Source organism: Crotalus tigris, unplaced genomic scaffold (assembly GCF_016545835.1).
Source record: "Crotalus tigris isolate CLP2741 ecotype Arizona unplaced genomic scaffold, ASM1654583v1 scf7180000017666.379230911805:20528666, whole genome shotgun sequence".
NCBI classification, from domain to species: Eukaryota; Metazoa; Chordata; class Lepidosauria; order Squamata; family Viperidae; genus Crotalus; species Crotalus tigris.
In genome coordinates, this window is record NW_024096552.1 from 18,136,034 (window position 1) to 18,160,290 (window position 24,257).

At 37.4% G+C, this 24,257-nt stretch overlaps 1 protein-coding gene across 16 annotated transcripts in view; it reads right to left on the bottom strand.

The window, feature by feature from the left end:
* Positions 1-24,257, bottom strand: part of LOC120305282 (golgin subfamily A member 4-like) — a 162,415-nt gene that overhangs the window by 127,133 nt on the left and 11,025 nt on the right. For 10 of the 16 annotated variants that reach the window (XR_005555996.1, XR_005555994.1, XR_005555995.1 and 7 more), the window contains exons 3-7: positions 16,880-16,978; positions 15,197-15,250; positions 7,682-7,780; positions 4,730-4,868; positions 2,113-2,300 (exon numbers count right to left, since the gene is read on the bottom strand). The exons of 1 other annotated variant lie outside the window; for it this stretch is intronic. Coding sequence is in view for 10 of the 15 variants with exons in the window: in XM_039336852.1 (XP_039192786.1) it covers positions 2,113-2,300; positions 4,730-4,868; positions 7,682-7,780; positions 15,197-15,250; positions 16,880-16,978 (579 nt within the window). In the remaining 5 variants the exon portion in view is untranslated. Of the gene's footprint in view, positions 1-2,112; positions 2,301-4,729; positions 4,869-7,681; positions 7,781-15,196; positions 15,251-16,879; positions 16,979-24,257 lie in introns of those variants that run through there. 5 more of the 16 variants (XM_039336859.1, XM_039336855.1, XM_039336856.1 and 2 more) reach the window with 5 other exon arrangements.

The following is a 24,257-nucleotide window of genomic DNA, read 5'->3' on the forward strand; positions in this document are numbered from 1 at the left end:
GGATCAGGTAGACCTGATGGGGATGGCAAGGCTCCTGTTGAGGAAAGGATAGCTTCCTCCATTCTCCAATAGGGCAGGGACACGGTAGGGGGGGGGGCTGGTATCTGGAGAGTATAACACTCTGGGTAAGGACAGATGTACTACAGGGGACGCCTGGAAACCAGGTACAGCCTCCATGTGGATAGGGATAGGCGCACTGTTGGGGGGGGGCCGCTTGATCCCACAATGGCTGTGCACGGATAAGGACAGACACACTACTGGGGGTGACTGGAATCCGGCCTAGTAGCTGTGGATAAGGACATACGATTGGGGGAGCCTGGAATCCACGCAGTTGATAACCGGATAAGGACAGACACAGTATGGGGGATGCCTGGAATCCAGCTGGAGCCAATATCTAAGTGTTAATGGGATAGGAGCTAAGAGACACCAGGGCCTGGAAAAGGAATGGAACACCAGAGAGTTGGCTATGTTGTCAGTTACTCGCTATTGAAAGGATCTAGGGTGGTCTATGGTCCTTCACTAAGTGTAGGCCTTAGGTGGGGCCGCTTCCCCCCGTTGGAGTAGGAGGCCTGAGCCTGTTTTAACTTTTTTTTATTTTAATTTGATTTTAATTTAGAACTGTTGGCTGGGCACTGCCCCCCCCCGCTGGGGTCCTGGTCCCAGTGTTCGGGCTCTGTGGTGGGTGGGGAGCGGCTCCCTCGTCGGCCTGTAGGCCTATGTAGGCCATGCGGTGAAGAAAAAATGTTTCACGCGTGCGCAAAATGGCCCCGCGCATGTGTGGTGCTCTCTTGGTCGAGCCTGCACTCTTTGGCCTATTCAGGCCATGTGTGTTGAACAAAGGGAGGCCGCACACGCGCCGCTTCAAAAAATGGCAACCCGCGTGGAGAGAGAGACTCTCCCTGAGCCTTAGGAGCTTGTAGCTTGAGGGAAGAAGAAAACGGAGTGGTCCCGGTTTCTGGCCTCCCCGCAGCCGCCCCTCAGCTGATGCGCAGCCCCTGCATGGTCCCTGCCCCCTTCTGATCGCTTTTGTGGGTCCGGACAGCCCACAAGTGACCGCTGCATAAGTTGAAAGCAGAAAGAAAACTTTCTCAGAGGCTGAATACCTCAGCGGAGCTGCAGCCGCAAGCTCTGCTCCCCGAACGCTTCATCAGCTGGCTTGGCTAACGACCGTTAGTCCGGGCCATTTGGAGTTCGGTTTAATCTCCCCGTTTGGAAGATGATGAGGGGGGAAGGGTGGGGGGGGGAAGGGAAGGAAGGGAGAAAGGAACCCTTCCTTAACAAAGACGTGATGCCCTCTTAACAATGGGGAGAGAATTTCTCTAAAATTTTGAATTGATCTAATTTTAATCTGATTAATTTGATTTAATCTAATTTAATTTAAATCAAGGAGTTAATTTGCCTAATTATTTTTGAAGAATCCACCAATGGAGATTGTACTTGCCTAGAGCCAAGTTGCAACGTCTGTCCAATGGGCAAGATCAGTCAAGACTGGGATCTCGTGGTCCAGGACAGGCAACTTTGGTTGACTGATCTGATTAGGCAGGAATACAGTCTCAACCCATTGGTGGATTCTCCATCTCCAGTGCTGGAGAACACCTAAGAACTCCACAGCTCAACTCTGACCTACAAATATTCTCTTCTATTGGATGTTCTATTTTTGTTTAATTTTATCTGTATGCTATCTAGAGTCCTTTTGGAATCAGACAGTCTTGAAACTGAAATAATAAATAAGATAAATAAAATATGTCCAAACTTTTTGTATTCTTTTCCCCTTTATACATACATATGCATATAACATAAATAATAAACCAATTAAAATAGACTCTGTAAATGCCTTGGTAGGATTTCTTTATCCTAATTTTTTAAAAAACAGCATTACTAAAATCTACATATATGCTTACTCTGGATATTAACATCTAGTTTCCTTATAGACATTATCAAGTATGACAGAATTTCTATCTTTTAGCATATTGTATTTTTGTTATTATTTAGAATTTGTTTTGTCTTGATGTTTAATCAAAATGGATTATAATCTCTAACATCTTTTGCTATATAAACTATGTAATTAGTGGTAAAAATTAATATCATGAGAAGCCTTTATTTTTCCAGTACCTTTATTTTCTCTAGCTCCTGAAGCCTCTCATATAGTTGTTCCTGCAGCACTTCTTTCTCACTGGTCAGCTGTGCTAAGCGCTCCTTCTGAGATTTAATTCTTTCTTTACACTGATGAAGCAAGTTTTCTTGATGTTTTACTCGCTGAGTTAGAGATTCTATTGTTTTATCAGCATTCTCATTACCAACTATGAACAGCAAAAAAATTATGCTCGGTTTTCATTTGACATTTCACAGGTACCGTAATCTGGAAGTCTGCACAGTGCTGCCACTGCTACTCTATATGGGAACTCTTCAAATAGTTCTTGCTACTTATGAATTTAACATTGTCCTTCTATTCAACTTCTGTTCCATATTTAAAGTTGCTTGGCTCCAATACAGTTGCTCAACCAGTTAAATATTTTTTGATTTCAATCTTCAGAATGATAGGGCAAATCTCATTTCCAGGAACTCTTTCACAGCCCTGTTGGATTCTCACATACTTCCAAACATCACTTACAAAGTTTTAATTCATTACCATTAATCTGACAGAGGGAAGGTTTAACAATATCCTATATTCAGAATAATCTTGTATTTAATCAGGATTCACTAGAGTCAGCTTTAAGATAAATGGTGTTATCTGCTTTTTATGACAATGCTGGCTGAACAGAAATTGAAATTATTCATACCTTACTTTCATATTTTCTATTGAAAATTTCCAATGTTTCCAAACTCTGCTTGATCACTACTGACATTTGGAGTTTAGCTTTTACTTAGTGCAAGGGTAGGCAATTAATTTTCTCAAAGGGCTGCATGAGAAGCTGGACTGAACCATTGTCCTCAAATTCCATCACCTCAACTCAGGCTGCTCCAGACAAGGAGCACGTGCTGCACAGGAACAGAAAAATGTTTTCTTTCCTCACCCTCCCATGGCCATCAGCTGACTGAAGGGAGCATGGTGATTGTCTAGAGCCATACCTAACTCTGCTTCTTCTCTTGCCTCCTGCAGCATGCTTATTTATATTTGATTTCTAATTTCCAATTAACCTCACAAAGGTAGAGTATGGCCCAGTGGTCATAAAATGCCCAGGTCTGTTTTAGAGAGTCTTATGCATAATATCAACTATGCTAGAAGTTTTATCCAATGTTCTTTCATTATTATTTAATGTGGATTAAATTTTGGCTTTATTTGTATTACTGTTTTTATTATTACTATTGTTAATATTACTGTTGCTTTGTTTCACTTCTGGAAGGTTTTTGTAAATCAATAATTTAAATACATAGCATGAAATTCTGGATTAATATTTATCAGTCTCATTATTATTAATTTATTTATTTACTGCATTATTTATGCCATGGATGGCATGGTGGCTCATTGGTTAAAACGCTAGGTTTGTCAGCCGGAAAACTGGCAGCCTAGGTTCGAGACCTAAACTCCACGCAACAGGGTGAGCTCCCATTCTTGCCATAGCTCTGCCCACCTACCAGTTTGAAAGCATGCAAATGTGAATAGATAAATAGGTACAATTCAGCGGGAAGGATGCTGGCCACAGGACGGCGGAAATGTTTTTGACAGCGTTGGCTCAATGGCCTTGAAATGGATATGAGCATTGCCCCCTATTGGCAATAATGCTTAGTGGAATAAAATCCGCAGGGACTCCTTTTCATTTACCTTATTATTTATGCCAATGTTTAATCTTGAAAACTCATTTTGTGTCTCATTATGTAACAATATAAAATAATTAAAAGCAGTTAATAAAAGTTATGAGCATCCACAAAACCATTGTTCATGGCAGTGCCTGACACAGTCTTCGTGTTTCTATTATTCAACAAGAGAATAATTATAATTGGGCCTGTCAAATTTCTTTCAGACAAGCACCTTAAACATTTATAATTTTTGAATGAAAATGATATTATTTAATTGTCCCCCAGAGTTATCAGGATGGGACACATTCTACTCTTTATACATTGACCTGAGGATTAAAAAAGATTTTTAAGTATTTTACTTTTAAATGATGCATAACTTCTAAGAAGTTTAATTAAATTTATCAGAGAAGGTGGACAGCCTGAGTGAAAAACAGTTGATATCATTTTTTCATTTTTATATTTACCTTAGCCCAGGTATTCCAAAAAGAATTATCAAGTTAATTTCTTAGGATTTCTAAATAAATGTAGCATTTTACCACATTTTCCAATTTCTTTCCCCATTTTATTGCTTCTTGCCTTCTATTTTTTCCTTTTCTATCAAACAAAATATAAAAGCAGGACTAAAAAAAAACCAAGAAAGTTAAAAAGGCAAACAAAGGAGTAACAAAAGCAAAAGACATGAAAAAAGAAAAAGAAATGTGGTAATATATTCTACTATAATTTCAAACTTATATTATTAATTTCTTCCAACAATCAATTCTCTAGCAACAAATTCACCCTCCCCAAGCCAACAGCATCCATGGAACTGGGAAGTGAAAATTCTTGCTGATACACTATGAAATACTAAAAAACAAAAAAAAAAAAAACTTAACTAATACTGCTAAAATAGTTTGAAAATTGCAACCAGGCAGCCCTATGTATTGGAACTCTGAAAATTTCCCACTATTTCTTTAACATTTAGTTTGTTTTCTTTTTTAAGGTAAGAACTTACCAGGACCCACTGACTGCAAAGTATTTTCCATATTCTGATCTTTTACAGGACTCTGAACTTGTGACTGAGTTTGAACATTTGGATTCGGTAGTTCAATGTTTGTCTCATTACTGTGTAATTGTTGCTTCAGTAGTGATACCTACATGAGTAAAATGATGTTACATTCAACAGTCAGGCATATGTTAATATTTACTGGGATTTTTTTTAACCTAGTAACACAAATTTCTATATTGTAACACAAATTTCTGCATTGTCCTTAATAGTATGCAACTGAAACAGCAATAGACAAAAGCCATAGGAAGACAACTCCAGATAAATGGAATGATCCATGTGGCCTCTGCAAAAGCTTTTTCATGGACTTTCCTTTTGATACATACTATGTTTCAAAATACTGAAAAACACACAGTATGCATGTAAATACATCAAATGAGTTTTTTCTCCCAAATGCTTACTCTGATGAGGTTGGCAGTGGATCAGCGAAAGCTAAGACTGTCGATTTTTAGGATTTGTAAATAGTTGCTTTTATTGTTTTAACAATAAACAGCTGTTTTATACTCATCCCAGAGTTCAATTTTAAACCATTACACAAATATGCCTGGGATTCGCATTTTTATAGTTATTAGGGATATATATATATATATAGGTCTTTGGTTATTCAGGTTTTCTCCCGCGTAAAATTGAAGTGTCTTGGCAACGTTTCGACGAAGTCCTATTCTTCATCTTCAGGCTGGTGTTTTCAGCTTCATGCTTCGAGGAGCAATGTGACAAGACACTTCCAATTTGACGTGGGAAAAAACCCGAATAACCAAAGACATACACACACACACACACACACACACACACACACACATATACATACATACACACACACATACATACATACACACACACTGGTAAAAATCACACAAAGTTGTTAGGGAAGTTATTACATAGTCACTTCATTAATGTTTCTTGTCAGAAATTCTCAATGAAGGTTGCAAATGATGACCATGTGACCATAGGATGCTGCAACCATCATAAAAGCAAGCCAGTTGCCAAAATTGGGAACAAATGACCATGGGGATGCTGCAAAATACAAAGATTGGCAAGCAACAGGGAGAAAGCAGAACTATTTAACTCATTTTTTGCATCTGTCTTTACACAAAGGGAAAAAACAGACCAACCTATCAAAAATAGTGCCATAAAAAACAAAACAGAAACACAAGTTAAGATAGGCAAGAAAATGGTTAGGGAGCACCTGTCCAGCCTAGATGAGTTCAAATCGCCAGGACCAGATGGATTACACCCCAGAGTTCTCAAGGAACTGGCAGATGTGATATCGGAGCCACTGAACTATATTTTTCAAAGATCCTGGAACACAGGGGAACTACCAGAGGACTGGAAAAGAGCTGATGTAGTTCCCATCCTCAAAAAAGGAAAAAAATGGATCCAGGAAATTACAGACCTATCAGCCTGACCTCAATACCTGGGAAGATCCTGGAAAAGATAATCAAACAACGAATCAACGAACACCTAGAGGCAAACAAAGTCATTACTAAAAGCCAACATGGGTTTGTCAAAAATAGATCATGCCAGACAAATCTTATTGCATTCTTTGACCAAGTGACAAAATTAGTGGATCAGAGGAATGCTGTGGACATAATTTACTTGGACTTCAGTAAGGCATTTGATAAAGTAGATCACAACCTACTACTTGACAAGATAGAAAAATGTGGGGTAGACAGAACCACCACCAGATGGATCCGTAGCTGGCTGACCGGCCGTACTCAGCGAGTGGTCCTCAATGGAACTGCATCTATATGGAGGGAAGTGTGTAGTGGGGTGCCCCAGGGCTCTGTTCTGGGCCCAGTACTCTTCAACATCTTCATCAACGATTTGGATGAAGGGATAGATGGGGAACTCATCAAATTTGCAGATGACACCAAGCTGGCAGGAATAGCCAACACTCCAGAAGACAGGCTTCAGATACAGAAGGATCTGGACAGACTTGAACACTGGGCACTAACTAACAAAATGAAATTCAATGGTGAAAAAAGCAAGGTTCTACATTTAGGCAAGAAAAACCAAATGCACAAGTACAGCATAGGTGGCACCATGCTCAATAGTAGTAACTGTGAGAGGGACCTCGGAGTCCTAGTAGACAATCACTTAAATATGAGCCAGCAGTGTGCTGCAGCTGCCAAAAAGGCCAACACAGTGCTAGGCTGCATTAACAGAGGGATAGAATCAAGATCACGTGAAGTATTAATACCACTCTTCAATGCCTTGGTAAGGCCACACTTGGAATACTGCATCCAGTTTTGGTCACCACGATGTAAAAAAGATGTTGAGACTCTAGAAAGAGTACAGAGAAGAGCAACAAAGATGATTAGGGGACTGGAGGCTAAAACATATAAGGAACGGTTGCTAGAATTGGGTATGTCTAGTTTAACGAAGAGAAGGACAAGGGGGGACATGATAGCAGTATTCCAATATCTCAGGGGCTGCCATAAAGAAGAGGGAATTAAGCTATTTTCCAAAGCACCTGAAGGCAGGACAAGAAGCAACGGGTGGAAACTAATCAAGGAGAGAAGCAACCTAGAACTAAGGAGAAACTTCCTGACAGTGAGAACAATTAATCAGTGGAACAGCTTGCCTCCAGAAGCAGTAAATGCTCCAACACTGGAAGTTTTTAAGAAGAGACTGGACAGCCATTTGTCCGAAATGGTGTAGGGTTTCCTGCCCGAGCAGGGGGTTGGACTAGATGACCTCCAAGGTCCCCTCCAACTTTACTATTATTATTATTATTATTATTATTATTAATTCTTCTTGTTCTGTACTATTGCAATTGAATGCTCATTAAACAAGGATTCTCTATAAATACCTTAATGATAAGCACAGTATTTAGTAGAAAAAATAGTTGATATTCTTCAAAGATGTTTTGGAAACTTCTCTTTTAAATCAAGCAATTACCTGTGTCTGCAGGACGCTGATAATTTGGTCCTTTTCCTCTAAGGATGCAGCAAATTCTTCTTGAAGATGCCTCTTTGTTTTTTGATCCATTTTAACTTCCTATCATAATATTTTGACAGAAATATAAAACAACTGAATTAGCTTTAAAGTATGTGTTTGTGTGCAAATTCTATAGAAATCTAAATTTAGCTATTTAGCTAAAATTAGCTAATTTTCATGCTACCAATATTCCTTTTTTTAACTCATATATCTTTAAATCCTTTTGTACAAAAGTTAAGGTATAGTACTATTCTTTTAATTTTTCCTCTTTCCTGTGTGGATCTTATTCTATTTTATATCACACCATCTTAACAACCTTATCATATTAAGGAAGTAAGAGACTACATTCTAACACTGAATAGTAACACTTTCAGTCTTTCTCAGTATATTATTATATTTCAAAGAGTAAAAAGAGAGAAAAGTCAATCAGAGCTTTATCAAGAAGAAAAGCTTACAGAAGGGTACAAGTTTAAAAAAGGCAATCACCCCAAGTTTTTTAATGGAAACATAAAGAAAATATAGTTAGAAAAACAGGAAAAAATACAGAATGAATCTGTAGTGTCTGTAATCCTAGGTTCTTCAGAACCTTATCAGAAGTATCCTAATTAGAAGACTGGTAAGAATAGACAAATTATGTAGTGCATGTTTCAGAGTACAAATTGAAAATTCACATAAAATTATTAGTGCCCTGATCTATCCCAATTTTCATAACGAGCAAAACTTATAGTTAACCATACCAACAAAAACATTGTTTCAAATAAAATACAACAGTTTAATAATAATAATTGGGAAGACAGCAATAGACAGTAATGCCACATCTACAAAGAAGCTGAAGAAGCAGTAGACCACCTACTTAGCTGCTATAAAAAATTTGCACAAACTGATTACAAACAATGACATGACAATGATGCATTGGAATATTTCAAGGAAAACCAATTGCCTGCAAGCAAGAACTGATGGAACCACAACATAGAGAAAGTAATCTAATGTGCTCTGTGACTTTAGAATTCAAACACACAGCTACCTATCACACAACATCCCATACTTAATCATTGTTAATAAGACAGACAAAACAGTCTGAATAGTGGACATTTCAGGATCTTGAGACAGCAGAACAAAAGGGAAAGAATTGGAGAAAAATTACAAAATATGCAGATAGAATGACTGTGGCAAAAGAAAGCAAATAGTAATAGGCACTTTGGGTGCAGTTCCAAAACATTTGGAGCACAACTTGAATATCATCAGCCTTGATAAAAATCATCTGTCAACTGTAAAAGGCAGGCTTACTTGGAACAGCTTACATCCTGCAACAATACCTTTAATGTATTAAATAACATCTGTCCATCTCAGGTCCTTAATAGGTGGAGAAAATGCCAGATCCAGTCTAAATATTTGGCTGTTAGGAACTATAATATATGAAATGATTTCCTGGGTTTGTGTCAAATTATGAGACAATTGTAACACCAAAGTTAAGGAGAGAATAAAGCATGTCATTTCAAGAAACCTGAACTAATCTCTCTATGTCACAGGAAGGTAGGTAAATAGATAGACATCACAATATGTGAAACATGCAGTGATTTCTTAAACAATGATGATATATTAAAGAAAATTGGTTAAAAAATAAATATGGTGTTAGCAAATACAGAATTGAGGAACTAGAAAGTAAGCTTAGCTAATGAATAGCGATCAGCCTTCCATTATCCAATCATCTTCCATTGTACAAACTATTTTAAATCTAGTCTCATCACTATAATATCCTGGCTATATATTATCCCACATTCATATTGTAAACTTCAAACAAATCTTCTGATCCAATTTTGAGAATACCAAGGGTAAAAATGTGTTACATTTTATTGTGCTTTCAGTATTATTCTATTAATCCACCATAGATCCTTAGAAGCAAATTAATTACACAGTCATCCTATGAGGATATTATTTAAAACTAAGTATGTATCTAGAATGTCTTCTGTAATAATTCTTAATTTTATCTGCTTTTATTTGTTTTGTTATTTTATAATTGATGATGTTAATGTTTTTAATGTTTTACACTGAAATGCTTTAGACATGAGATGGGCAGCAAATAAATGTCATAATAAATAAATATATAAATACGGGATAAGCATTGTATTAGGACATTCATTCTGCAACTGTTCAAAGTTATGACAGCACAAAACAAGGGGAGATTATAATTGGAAATAAAGATGTGACCATTGCAGCATCTCCACAGTTATGTGATTATAATCCTGATAATCAGGTGCCTGAATTGGGAATATGATACTGCAGCAAGTTGCAGTCATTTGTGACTTTCCCTGACGGCTTCCCACAAACAAAGTCAACGAGGAAGCCAGCAGACAAACTCACAAGTTGATTTTGCTGCTTATTTTCCTGATGAGTCCCATTATGGAGTACAAGATCAAGAGATCACAGCATTCCCCCCATCTGCCCCTATTCCATAATGATCCACGCTGCTCTGCTGGCCCACTTGCCCCCATTCTATTACACCAGCTCTCACCCCATAGTACTTGCCCAGAGCCTGCAACAGGCTAGAGCAGGGATCCCCAACCCCCGGTCCAGGAGCTGGTACCGGGCTGCAGCATGCCAGCAACCAGGCCATACAAACAAGCAAAGCCCCATAAAACCACGCTCCTCCAGTCCATGGAAAAACCTCTCCATGTAACCAGTCCCTAGTTTCCAAAAGGTTGGAGACCTCTGGGCTAGAGAATGGGAGAATATGAATTTTAATCCTGCCTTAGACATAGAGAGGCAAAGGCAACCCACTTCTGAAAATCCTTGCCAAGAAAATTGTGGGGTTAGGATTAGGCCATATAATGGCTTTAAGAAGAATGTGAATACAGCCTATTAATTCTCAGATTTTTTTCTGGAAAAATCTGCATGTATAACTAGAATTAAGAGTTACCTCCCACAGTTCACCAATTCTGCAAAATGCCTTATCCTGTCTGGCACAATACTCTCTGAAACAAAGTAAGTTGATATTTTAAAAACCTAACACTTATTTCTGCTGTTTACTGAAGCCCCCCATCCCACAACATATGAAACAGAATGACTGAGCAAAAAGTTATCACTTTTTTCTGTGAAAATCTTTCACACGATTTAGGAAAATTAAACAGATTTGCAGATCATACTCTAACTTCAGATATATTTTTTTTACTAGAGAACAACTCATTGTAAAATTCAAATCAATAAGTGAAATTATATATTTTCTCACCCAGGCACCCTCCATCCCCACAGAGAGGGAGAGGGCAGGAGAGAGAGAGGACAAACATAAGACCATTTAGAATATTCTATTAAAATATTCCGCTTCCTTAAAACTAGACCTTGATTATCTATCTGTCTTACAGAATAAAAAATGGGATTTTAAAACAAGTTTATTGTTTTATCATGTTTTACCTGAAATGTAAAAAAATGTTACTTGTTAGTCTATACTTAATATTAGGATATTTTTAAAAAACATTTAAAACATTTAAAACATTCTGAGATAAATCAGTGGAAGCAAAAAGTCAGCAATATTTTGCAGCTTGACTGAAAAACGTAGGCCCAGGAAAGAAACAATATAGGTAGTCCTAAACTTATGACCGCAACTGAGATAAGAATTTCCATTGCTAAGCAAGGTGGTGATTGAGTCATTCTCAATTTTACAATTTTTTTGACACAGCTATTAAGCACTTAACACAGCAATTGTTGAGTGAATCAGGAAGTCCTTAAGCAAATCCAGGTTCCCTCATTGACTCAGATTGTTGAAAGCTGGCTGGAAGGTCTCAAATAATAATCATATGATCCCTGAATGTTGCAACATTTGTATAAATACATGCTGGCTGCCAAGCACCCAAGTTTTAACCATGGGAGTTGTTAAGTGTGAGTCTGATTGTAACTTTTTTCACTGCTGATGTAATTTTGAACGGACGCTAAACATATGGATGTAAGTTAAGGCTACCTGTAGTAAATAAAGGATTCATTTCAATCTAAGCTATTTGAAATACTATTAGTTTCTCAACATGTACAGTATTTAACTGACTCTCCCTCATTCCCCTCATAACCCCTTCCTACCTTCAGCAAGCAGCAGCAGGGATGAAAATTTATTTTTGTTTCATTGGTTAATACATTATCCAATTGTCTATGTTTGCATATTTTTGAAAGGAATTATATAATCAAACCCATGGTTCTTTTTACAACACAAACACTTTGATCAATCTTCTTTGTATCATTAGATATACCAGTATTTAAATCTTGTAAAAAAAAAAAATTCCACTTGCTTTCTAAAAGCACAGCTTTCATGTGGCTTTTTAAAAATAATCTCATTCTGATTTATAGAAGATTTAATGAATTGTTTAACAATAGTGATTCAAATAGAAAAATAACCTCATCTAGAGATACCAGTTTTTATGTTTTACTAAATAATTGATTATGAAATGAATATGGAAACAATACTGGATATTATTGGGTCCTTTGTTTCTGTTATGATGTTTCTCTTATCAATCATTGCATAAAAATATATAGCACATTTTTCACAATACTGTAACATGTCATATAGGTGCTTAACAATAATTTTTAAAATAAACAGTTTTCAGTTCAGCATACTATCATAGTAAAGATTAATCCATTACTTCTCATGATGAATGACTATAACCATCCAGCAATACAAAAGTAAAGAAAATATCAACAAACTGAATACTCATTATTTCCTTTGATCCTAGTAAAATAATCATTGAGCTTTATTTATTGGAGTCAATCTTGCATAAGAAACCTCTCCAAAAAAGTGCAAACAAAAAATAGAATTATGACTTATAAAACAGAATTTCACTAACTAGAATTCTACTTGCCCTTATTACTCAGAGATTTCTACTGAACAATATTCCTGACCAACAACTTTATGCTAAGAGTTCTAATTATGCAAGAGATATATAAAATAAGTCAATTGCTAAATATATTATTCTGAATTATTTTTGGCACAGTTTATTTTTTAAAATAAATATAGGGGTGGGAAATGTGAGAATATCCATCCCAAGAGAATAAAAGATGAGAGAAAATCTAAACTTGATCTATCAATAAAATCTAACTTATTAATCTAGATGATACATAGAGATCACCAAAGCCTGGGAAAATCAAAACATGAGCAATGAAATAGAAATGGAAAGTTTCTTTTATTTGCGCTTTTAAAAGAGAAGTAGAAGAGGCTCCATTTTCTTATCCTTTTTCAAGAGGGAAACAAGAGTATCTTTTGCATAGCTAAATGTCTATGGAGATTCTTAATCATCCAGGTCATGGTGGTCCCAAAAGTGCTTTTTCAAGAGGCAACTGGACTTTCTTGTTTTTCTTTGAAGATGTTTTGCTTCTCATCCAAGAAGCTTCTTCAAACAAAAACAAGAAAGTCCAGTTGCCTCTTAAAAAGCACCTTTGGGACAACCATTACCTAGATGACTGAGAATCTTCATAGACAAGAGCATCTTTTCCTCAGCTATCTCAAAGCCAAGCTAAGTATGTCCCAACCCAGACCAAAATTGAAGCATTGATAAATACAAAACTGGAGAAACAGAATTTATTTATTTGAATTTATTATAGCTACAGATCTAAAATAAAAGCTATTTCAGAAGTAGATTTTGATTTTTTTTATAGAAAATGATTTGAATTGTGGTATCTTTTTGCCTTTCTTATATCTTTATCTCCTTTTTCATTGCTCTTTAGATATAATTATTGGTTCCTTTCTCTTTATGGTTTTCAAATCCCGTATAATTTCTTAACCTTGACATACATAATACCTTATTTATTTATTATTTATTTATACTTTATATTTGAATTTATTTATATCATACACACACACACACACACACTCATTTATTTGTGAATCAGACAGAAAATTTAGCCTTTATCACATGCTAACTATCAAATGTGAAGGCAGGAGGTTTGCCATTTTACTGAATAAGCTAACTAAAGAAGGATTTTTCTCCCAAAATAAAGTGGAAGTGTGAAAAGATGCAATGGGGGTCATGGAAATGGGCTTAGAGATTTCTACTTGAGGAAGCCAAGATACCATCCTAGCAAAACCCAGACATGTGCAAACTTATCTGTGTCCCATATAGAAGGCACAATGTAAGACATATGACCACAATTGAGCCCAAAATTTCTGTTATTAAATGAAACAGTTGTTAAATGAATTTTGTCCCATTTTACAACCTTTCTTGCTAGAATTTTTAAGTGAATAACTGTAGTTGTTAATAACACACTTGTTAAATGAATCTGGTTTTCCCACTGACTTTGCTTGTCGGAAAATCACAAAACATGCTCACGTGACTCCAGGACACTGCAACCATCTTAAATATGAATCAAATGCCAAGCATGTGAATTTTGATCACATGATCACAGGGATGCTGCATCAGTCGTAAGTGTAAAAACCAGTCATAAGTTATCTTTTCAGTGCCGTTGTAACTTCAAATGGTCACTAAATGAACTACTGTAAGTCAAGGACTACCTGTAATCATTATCCAATTTTCCTCCTTCTCGAAAAAAGAGATTAATTCCCATGGTCTTAAGGATGAAAACAGAGAGCATTGTTTGTTTAATATAGCAACACTATATTTTCTAACCATCTATTTAGTGGTCTATATAACTGCACCAATTCTGCTATAGAATAAAGGAGAAAATTTTCTTTTGTTAGATCTCAGATTGAAGAATTCTTACAGGCAGTCCTCAACTTTTTATCACAGTTGGAACTGGAATTTCAGTCACTAAACAATACAGTCAACTCATCATATGACCATATCATATGATCATTTTTACAAATTTGTTAAGTGATTCACCAGCTTTCCCCATTGACTTATCCTTGTTGGTGTAATCTAGGAAACCTTAAGTATCTAATTCACCAAGTTATTTTAATACACATTTTTGACTGTCAGCCTTTTCCCCTCCAGCACCCTAAACTTTGTTCCATTCTATGTAATAGATACAATAAGCACTCCTTGCGAAGACTGTCCACTTTTCAATACAACTCTTATGCTTCAATTTCTACATCAGAATGTGGGCCAATTGTCAGGTAAGGAAAATAAAAATCCTGTTTATTCAGGGAGTATTTTGAAGATGTCTGCACTAAGAATTCTTTAGAAGAGAACCGAAATAGAGATTCTTTTAAGGGATTTTGAACAAATGATTCCATTGAAGAAACCCAAAATTGAAGCTACTGTGGAAAAGATCATTACTAAGCTGCAAATAATAAAATAACTGAAATTTATGCTGTTTTTCTCCGAATATCATAGAATTAATGTATTTTCATACATACTAAATATTTAATTATCAACATCAATTTACTTCTGAAATTAAATATTATAATGATTAAGAACTACATATATGTTCATATGGCTGAGAGATATATATTTAGACTAAATAATGTAAATTCTGGAATTTTTAAGTATAAAAATTACATATCCTAGGACATTATAACTAAATATAAAGCTTTATACTACATACCACTGGAGAAGATGGTTCACTTTCATTATTGCTAGAATTTTGTTTATATATTATCTAGAAAAAAGGGAAAATATATATCAGAGATCATATTCCCCTAAAATATAATAAGGTGTTCTTTTATTTTATTTTTAAAATAGAAATATTTTTATAGAAAATATAATACGAAACAATTATAAGAAAAAGCATTGCAATTTCTTTTGGTTGCAGTTATTGTTAGTATTTGTACTATGCAGCTACTAATGAAGCAAACTGAAAGGATGATATTTAGTGGAAAGGTTAATCAGCCTCCTATAATATGCAGAAATATGGGACAGATTATATGTAACATAATTAAATACAATTAAATTGAAAATGCTAATGAATACAACTAAACATATAATATACATATTATGTATCATTTATTATCAAAACTGCACTCCATAAAGAGAAGGACTAAAAAATACAGGTCTAATTCTCTATTAAGAGGATATATTTCCTGATTAAGTATTTTACCCCACAAGAAAACCAGACATGCAAATTCTCTATCCCTGGTTTCAGGAAAAAATCTAAACTGAACCAAGAATGCACAATTGTTTGCAATAGTCAATACTTCTATTACTGTTATAATACCCATGTTTGCAGCACTTACATTCAAGATTTCAAATGTATATTAATCAAGTATTACTTCTCAGATCCAAATGAATTTTAGAAAGACTTTTAGAAATAATCCATAATTAAATATAAACATCTTTTAATTGCAAAAATGTATAATCTATACATTATAAATATACACTATACACTATACAAAGAAACACAAGAAAGTACATTTTCTAATTCTGAATAAATTCCTTTTATTTTTTCTCTCATTCCTTGTCTTTTTTTAATTCTTAAATCTCCATCTAATTAGATCCACAAAACATTACTTTCTGTAAAACTGGTCTACAATGAAGAGCTATTATTCTTCAATAACTTCAACTATGTCAAATAGCCCTCTTTCAAGAACTTACTTTTTACAGGAAAAAGTAGTAGAAAAAAGAATATTTGATTTGATTTTAAAAAATCTAAACAATCATATATAATCAACTATATTACAAAAATATTTTGTATGAATGTTTATAATATGTGTAGGTCAGTGATGTTAATTTTCATTGCAATGTTAAAGTAAAAAGCGGGAGGGGAACTAATGGCCTGCATGTGGTTCCCAATACTCTACCCACAGCCTCTCAACATCCTGAATTCACACCATGTAATATTTAAATATGAAATAGCTAGATTTGGGCATCAACATTTCAAATCATTTATTTTAGGTTAGATATGATTTTAAGAGTAGAAATTGGAATAGTTCATCTGATTCTTTGCTCATATTCTTATACACCCTTCCAAAGGCAGTAAACACTATAACAAAAGAGGCTGACAAATTTAAAAACACTCCTTTCAAAGAAATCATATCATCAAATGACCTCCTTAGATTTTTCAGAAAGTTGAGATGCTGAGTTACAACCCCCAGTTTCTCAAAAGTTGCTAATTGCTAATTAAGGTGAGTTAACTGAGTGTAAGCATTCTGTAGTACAGGTTAGCAGCATAGCATTTAGTATGCTTTAAAAATATAAACAAAAAGCAGAATTATTTTTGGCTTCTAGTATTATAGTATCCTCTTGGATCTGCCAAGCCATCACTGTGAAAGGTAGAGCAGTGGGGACTCACCACACACTCACTCTTTGGCTTAGGTCGTTTGGTAGGATCCAAAGCAAAAACAGTATATTCAGAAAGAAAAGCAGGCTCTGTTATCATCCCAGCTAGTAGCTGTGACATTCAATGAATAAAGCAATAAAGTCAAAAATAACAATAAAGTAAAAGGAGACAACAATAAAGCACATTGTACTTTTATCACAATAGATTTTCACATTCATAAAACTGCAAATATATATAGGAATTCATACATAACTACAATACACAGATTTTTTTAACAGATATTCAAATCAACCAAGATTTATATATAAGCATAAATGCATAAGACAGCAGAAAAAATTGTAATTGTGAACACTGTAAGAATTCATGAAACAGTAACAGTTCTAGGATCTATTTCAAGTAGTCTTCGACTTATGACTGCAATTGGGACCAGAATTTTGCTCACTAAGCAACAAGTTAAGCAAGTCATCATATTCCAGATCCAAGTTTAGAACCATTTTTACCATAGTCATTAAGAAAATCATACGGTTGTTAAACAAATTTGGTTTCCCCAATTGACTTTGCTTGTTGGAAGCTGGCTAGGAAGGTTGCAAATTATCATCACATGATTACAAGAGGCAGCAACAATCATAAATGTGAACCATTTATGTCGTTGAATTGAGATCATGTGACTACAGAGGTTATGTGATGGTTCTTAAGTTTGAGAATAGGTTGTGATTTTTTTCTCAGCCCATCATAACTTTGAACCATCATTAAACGAACAATTATAAATCAAAAACTACCTTTAATGTATAGCCCAGTTTTATACCCAGAGTATTCTAAATACTTAATATTAACAAAATTCCCTGCACATCAGAATGTGGGGAAAAGATTTAAAAGAGTAATTGAACATCTAAGCATATGGAAATATTAAAATCAGTCATGTCAGATAGATGTTGGAAATGTAGACATAAGTCAGGCGCTTATTATCATATTTGGTGGACTTGTGACAAAGTAAAGAGTTATTGGGAAAAGATATATGCCTGGCTAAAAAAGATGTTGGGAGAACATGTAGATTTTAAACCTGATTTTTTTTTTTATTAGATACAATGCCAGAAAAGACTAACAAACAAAGCATATATTTGATTTTTCATGTCACAACAGTGGCAAGAATTATATTTGCGCAATACTGGGAAAATGAAGGAATACTATCAGATGAAGAAATACTAGAATGCGCAGAGATGGATAGACTGACTATGAGACTGAAAGAAAAAGAAGAAACGGAATATTATCAAACCTGAGACTTATTTTATCGATGGCTAGAGGAAACAATAAAGGATTAGGAATTAAATATGTATTAGCGAATGTAAACTCAGACAGCACATTTGTTAAAAAACTATTACTGAATGTATTGAAAAAAAACAATAAAAACTTTCACAAAAAAATAAAATAAAATCAGTCATATGGAGAGGACCAGCTAAAGAGATATACCGTATTTTCCAGCTTATAAGACGAATGGATGTATAAGATGACCCCCAACTTTTCTAGTTAAAATATAGAGTTTGGGCTATACTTGCCGTATAAGACTATCCCTCTTCCAACGCACACCAAATAAAAATTAAAAAACATCAGATTTGATTTCAATATGGTACTGTAATTTTAATTCAAATGCTTATGACATGCACACACACACACACACACACACACACACACCTCCTTTCCCTCCTCCCTCTCCCTCCAATCCTTTCCCCCCCACACCCCAATTTGCAGCTCGGAAAGTGCAAAGCAGCCGGGAGACAGATTGAGTTTTGTCGCTAATTTCCCAGGGTGAACATTTACCAGCCTGTGACTTCAAGTTAGCAAAAAGCAGCTGCAAACTACACGCCCGCTAGAAGCGAGTCGCAGGGACAGGGGCAGCCGATGATGCCTCCACGACCTTTGTGAGCAGCAGCTGTGGGGCAAGATGAAGGAGGAAGAGAAGGAGCGAGCGGGTCCCTTCCGTTGCCCCCCAGTAGCGAGCTACGGCTTGGAGCAAGTGGGCTGCGCACTGGGATCTCCAGAGACGGGATCTCCTCCTCTCGGTCTTCCACCCCGCAAATCCTCCACAGCCTCCCCAAGCTGACCTCCCCCCTCCCCGATCTTGGTGGGATGTACTCGCAAAGCTCCCCCCGTTGAGACGGATTGGGATACGGAGCTGGGAGCGAGCGGAAAGCCTGCCTGTTTGTGAGCCGGGAAACTTCAGGGCTCTTCCTTGTCAATTGCACACACACCTTGATGAAAATTGCCCTGCCTGCAAAAGAACTTCTCAGCAATTTTTTAAAGCAACACTACCAAGAATGAAATTGGCAACAGCCAGAATGTTTAGGGAAGAAGGAAAGTAAGAAAGGCATTCGCCCTTCGAAAACTTGCATTTTCACAAATAAGTTGCCCCCTTTTCAGGTAATGGGGGGGGAGTAAATGCTTTCCTTTTAATTTCGGCTTTCCTTTTAACTTGTTATTAAAACTCAGTGTACTACAGTACTTATTGATGGGAGACAGATTGACCAGCCAGGATCTGTCATAAATAACACCACAAATGCACCCTGCAAGTTTATTTAGGCGGGGGGGGGGGGACCGCTGGCATAAGCTCAGTAGAAGTCAATGGGTGAAAGGACCATGTACCTGTTTTCTGTCCCCCTCCATTCCTGCTTCGTAAATCCGAGAGGAATTTAGCTGACACCCTCCCTCTCCTTCCAGACCCATAGCCTCCTCCTCCTTCCTCCTTACTATGTGGGGCGCGAGGAAAGAGGGAACGCCTTGCGTCACTGCCGCCTGTCTGCTCACCTCCGCAGCCACTGGTCGCATGCTCAGTAGGAGCCGCCACTGCACTACCGCCCGCCTCCTTTCAAGCTCCGCCTCCCCCAAGCTACTCCCACCGGGGGTGAGAGGTCAATGCCGAAAAGGCCCTGGATGATGGCGGAAGAAGCGCTGAGAAGTGCCTTGAATGGATGCAGATGCTTAGGTTTGTTTTCATTATAAAAAAAACCACCCTACAACTCTTCCCCCCCCCTTCCCCATTACATGGGCCATCCCTTTCTACTTCCTTCAAATGAATTAATCATGGGATGCCACTATCAATCCGCAGTTCTGGAGGGGTGGGCAAGGGATTGGGATGGTGAAGGAGAGGGAAGAAGAGAGAAGGAGGCGGTATGCTAAACCACATGTGTAAAGGAATAAAATAGAATACCCGTATTTTCCAGTGTATAAGACAACTGGGTGTATAAGACAACCCCCGACTTTTGAGAAGATTTTCATGGTTTAGAAAGTTATCTTATACGCCAGAAAATATGGTCTTCATGCTTTTCTAAAAAAGCAGAGAATGGTATCCAAATACCATATCCAAGGAAGATCATTTTACAACTTAGTAAAAAAATTTCCTATATCAGTGGTCCCCAACCTTTGGGGCACCAGGGACCGGTTCCATGGAGAGAGGTTTTTCCACAGATGGGAGGGGATGTGGTTTTGTGTGCTTCCTGTATCTCAAAGATGGATTTCATTTGTTTGTGCGGACCTGTTTCTGGCATGCCACAGCCCGATGCCAATCCACGGCCTGGGGGTTGGGAATCCCTGCATTAGACAAAAGAGAGCCTTACAGAACAACAAAGATCACTGACACATCAATAGTAGGCAAATGCTCACAGCTTCTGGATACAGCCTGGTAATGAACCACTGCACAACAGTTCTGGCCAACTTTCACATAGTGGCCCAAAAGAATACTCCAATCAATGAGAATAAAGCTGCCAAAAGATTAAATATACTAAGTAGAGTTCATACAATTGAGCCTATAAGATTGTCAACCAGCAAGATTGTCAACTAAGCAATTCTTAGTTGCTTAACTCAATCCAACTGAAATGGGTCTAGGTCAGTGATGGCGAACCTTTTAGAGATCGAGTGCCCCAAAATCAGCCACTCCCCATCCTGCCTGCTCCGCCCCTCCCCCTGCTCTGCCCTCACACCCCGCCCACCTGCAGGGCCACTCACCGCCTCCACGGCCCACTGCAGATCGCCCAGGCAGCCCAGCAGCACCATGGCTATGTCCTCCACCCGCGCCCTGCAGCATCAACTGCACGTGATGGGGCACAAGGGTGGAGTCTTGTCCCTGCTGCTTGGCTGCACCGCTCACACAGGCAATGCCTGGAGATGACTCTCCTCCAGGGGGGCTGCTGGTGAGGAGGGGGCCACAAGGGGAGGGGGGCTGGGGTGATGGTGCACGTGCTCACAGAGAGGGCTCTAAGTGCCGCCTCTGGCACATGTGCCATAGGTTTGCCACCACTGGTCTAGTGATGATTAATCACCAGCCACCACTCAGCAAGACTAATTTAATCATTCAGCCTATAAGGTCAAGGATCAATTAAGGAGCAACCCTTATAACTTCAAATATACTGTTCACATCTTACATTTGCAGTTAAAATGAATCTAAAACAACAAAGTAGTTACCAATACAGTATTTAATTGCAACTGTCACAATATTGAAGCTCAAATAAAGATAGATTTGAACATCCTTAGTACTCCCCCAAATTTTATTTTATTTTATTGGTTAAATTTATTTGCTGCCTATCGCTATGAAGCTACTCTAGTCAGCTTACCACAATAGAAAGGAAGAAAAACAATAGTAAGACAATAGAACAATAAAATTAATAAAACAACAGAATAAAATAAATAATAAAAAAGAAAACAATGAAATATATCAATTTAATAACAAAAAAATGGAAAGGTAGAAAGTAGAAAGCAAGGGGGGAGATGGAAACTACCATCAATCCAGCAGCCACTTCCATTGTGGAACTCCTTATTTAGTTCCCAGGTCAAATGGTAGAGCCAGGTCTTCAGACTCCTGTGGAAGGATAGGTGGGTGTAGGGCAGTTCCTATCCAAAGGACAGGTGCAAGAAAGCTCCTCTTCTGGATTCCAATAGTCAGAATTCTTTAATCAATGGGTTCCATAGAAGGCCTTCTATGCTGGCATGATAGGATGTAGGATGAGACAGGTAGCCTAGACCTATGCCATCTTAAAAATCATACCCAACATCTTAAATTCATTCAGAAGCAGACTGATAGCCAGTAAAGTTTGCATAACCAAAGACTACACTCGCTGCTGCTTTTGCACCAAGCTTCTGAATGGATTTCAAGGGTAGTCCCATGTAGGGTGCATTGCAGTGGTCTAGATGAGAAATTATTGGGATTTGAGTAACTGAGCACATATATCATGATCCAGGAAAGGTTGCAGCTGACACACCAATCAAAACTAGGCAAAAACTCTCCTAATCATGCTCACCACCTGCTCTTCAAGCAAGAGATGGAGAGAGCAAAAGGTGGACCAGGAGATCCCCTAAGTTGACTAGGTTTGAACAGGGTAATGTAACTCCATCCAAAATCAAGGATGACAAAAATTCGGATTCTGAGATTCCCTGTTCCACTCAGTTTTGCCAGGGTTCAGTAGAAGTGTGTTGTCTCCCATCCAGGTACTTACAGTCTCCATGCATTGTGAGAGGGCAGAGACAGCATCACTTGTGTCACCAGGTATAGAGAGGTAGAGTTGAGTATCATCGTTATATTGATGACATCTCAACCCATGGTGACAGATAATCTTATTCAATGGCTTCATGTAGATATTAAACAGGAGGGAGAATACCGAGCCATGCAGGACATTGCAAGTGAGCAGTCAGGGGCTGGATCTTTCATTTCCTATCAATACTGATTGGGACCAACCTTGGAGAAAGGAGCTGAACCAATGCAAAACTGTATTGCCCAATCCTAACTTGCATAGCCAGCCCAAAAGGATAACATAGTCAATGGTATTGAAAGTCACTGAGAGGTCAGGGAAAGCAGGAATGAGTGTATAATCCCCATTCCATTTCCCACCAAAGATCATGCGATTAAGGCTGTCTTCATCCAAGAGTCGGGCCTGAATCCTAACCAAGATGGGTCCAGGAAATCCATTTCATCCAGGAGCTGCAGAGCAACCACCTTTTCTATCACCTTCTCCAAAAGGGGAAGATGAAAGACTGGATGAAAGTTGTAGGAGAGGACAAATTAAGGCCTCCTTAAAAGCAGAAATGAGGAATTTATCACTGCATGAATCCAAAATACTGTGACTTTAGTGCAAGAATACGAAGAACAATAACTGGAAAAAAAGCAACTGGCCCTGATGGAAATAGTGAATGAGATAATAGAGGCAGCAGACTAGTACAGTGGTGGCGAACCTATGGCAGGGTGCCAGAGGCGGTACTCAGAGCCCTCTCTGTGGGCATGAGCGCCGTCGCCCCAGTCCTAGGCCTTCGGCTGGGTTTTATAAAACCTTTTCACTTTAGGCCTCCACTGCTGTGTACAAAAAAAAATAAAAAGGTTCAATCAATCAATCAGTCAATTTCAACTTCTTGCGGGAAAAAAAAAGATCTTGCAAAGTTGGAATTGATTGATTAAACTTTTTAGTCCCACCCAGTCTGCTGTTACCACCGCAGCCACACCTACCCAATGGGCCACTCCCAGCCGGCACCCAACAATGCATAAGTGGGTTTTGGGTTGCAGTTTGGGCACTTGGTCTCTAAAAGGTTCGCCATCACTGGACTAGTAGATTTTGCTGAAGGACAGGAATTTTATATTATGAACATTTTTTGAGAAAAATGGTTAGCAGAAAAGGGACCTGGAAGAGTCCATCTGAATATACAAGTGAAACTGACCATATCATGTCAAGTGATAAAAACATATTTTGCAACTGTACTACCATCAATCACTTTGGAAGTAACCATAGAATGGTATGAGCTAAAGTGATGATAGATTGTTGAAAAGAGCCTATGAAGATGATAAAGACATGATGAAAAAGGAAAACAAAGAGTGATGTTGTTAGAGAAGAGCAGTGAGTTTGAGATTAATTTATCAAATTGCTTTTCTCTATTACAAGATTTGGAAGAGATGAACATTACAGACCAAAACAAACAAATAGTAAAAAACGTCCTTGAATCTGCTAGATCTATAGCATCACTGGAAAAACACTTTGCACAGTCAAAAATCTCTGATGAAACTATTAATAAAAAAAAAACAGGCAATGAAGAATACCAGAAGTTTCACTAATAAACTGAGTATATTGAACTTTGCAAGACCATAAGAAAAGGTATCCACGAAGAAACATATCAGTTTAACGTGAAGCTTGTGAAAAAGGCAATTGCAGAAAATAAAGGAATTAATACAGCAAAATGCAAACTTATAAATACAAGAAAAAAGGCACTATTAAAAAGTGAAGATGACTCAGTATGCAGAACAAGACAGGAAATATTAGAAATAATTGGAAAATTCTATTCAGAGCTATATAAAGATCAAGATCACTCAAAAGTAACAATTCCGACAAAAAAGGAAATGCCAGATATTCTAGTAAAGGAAGTA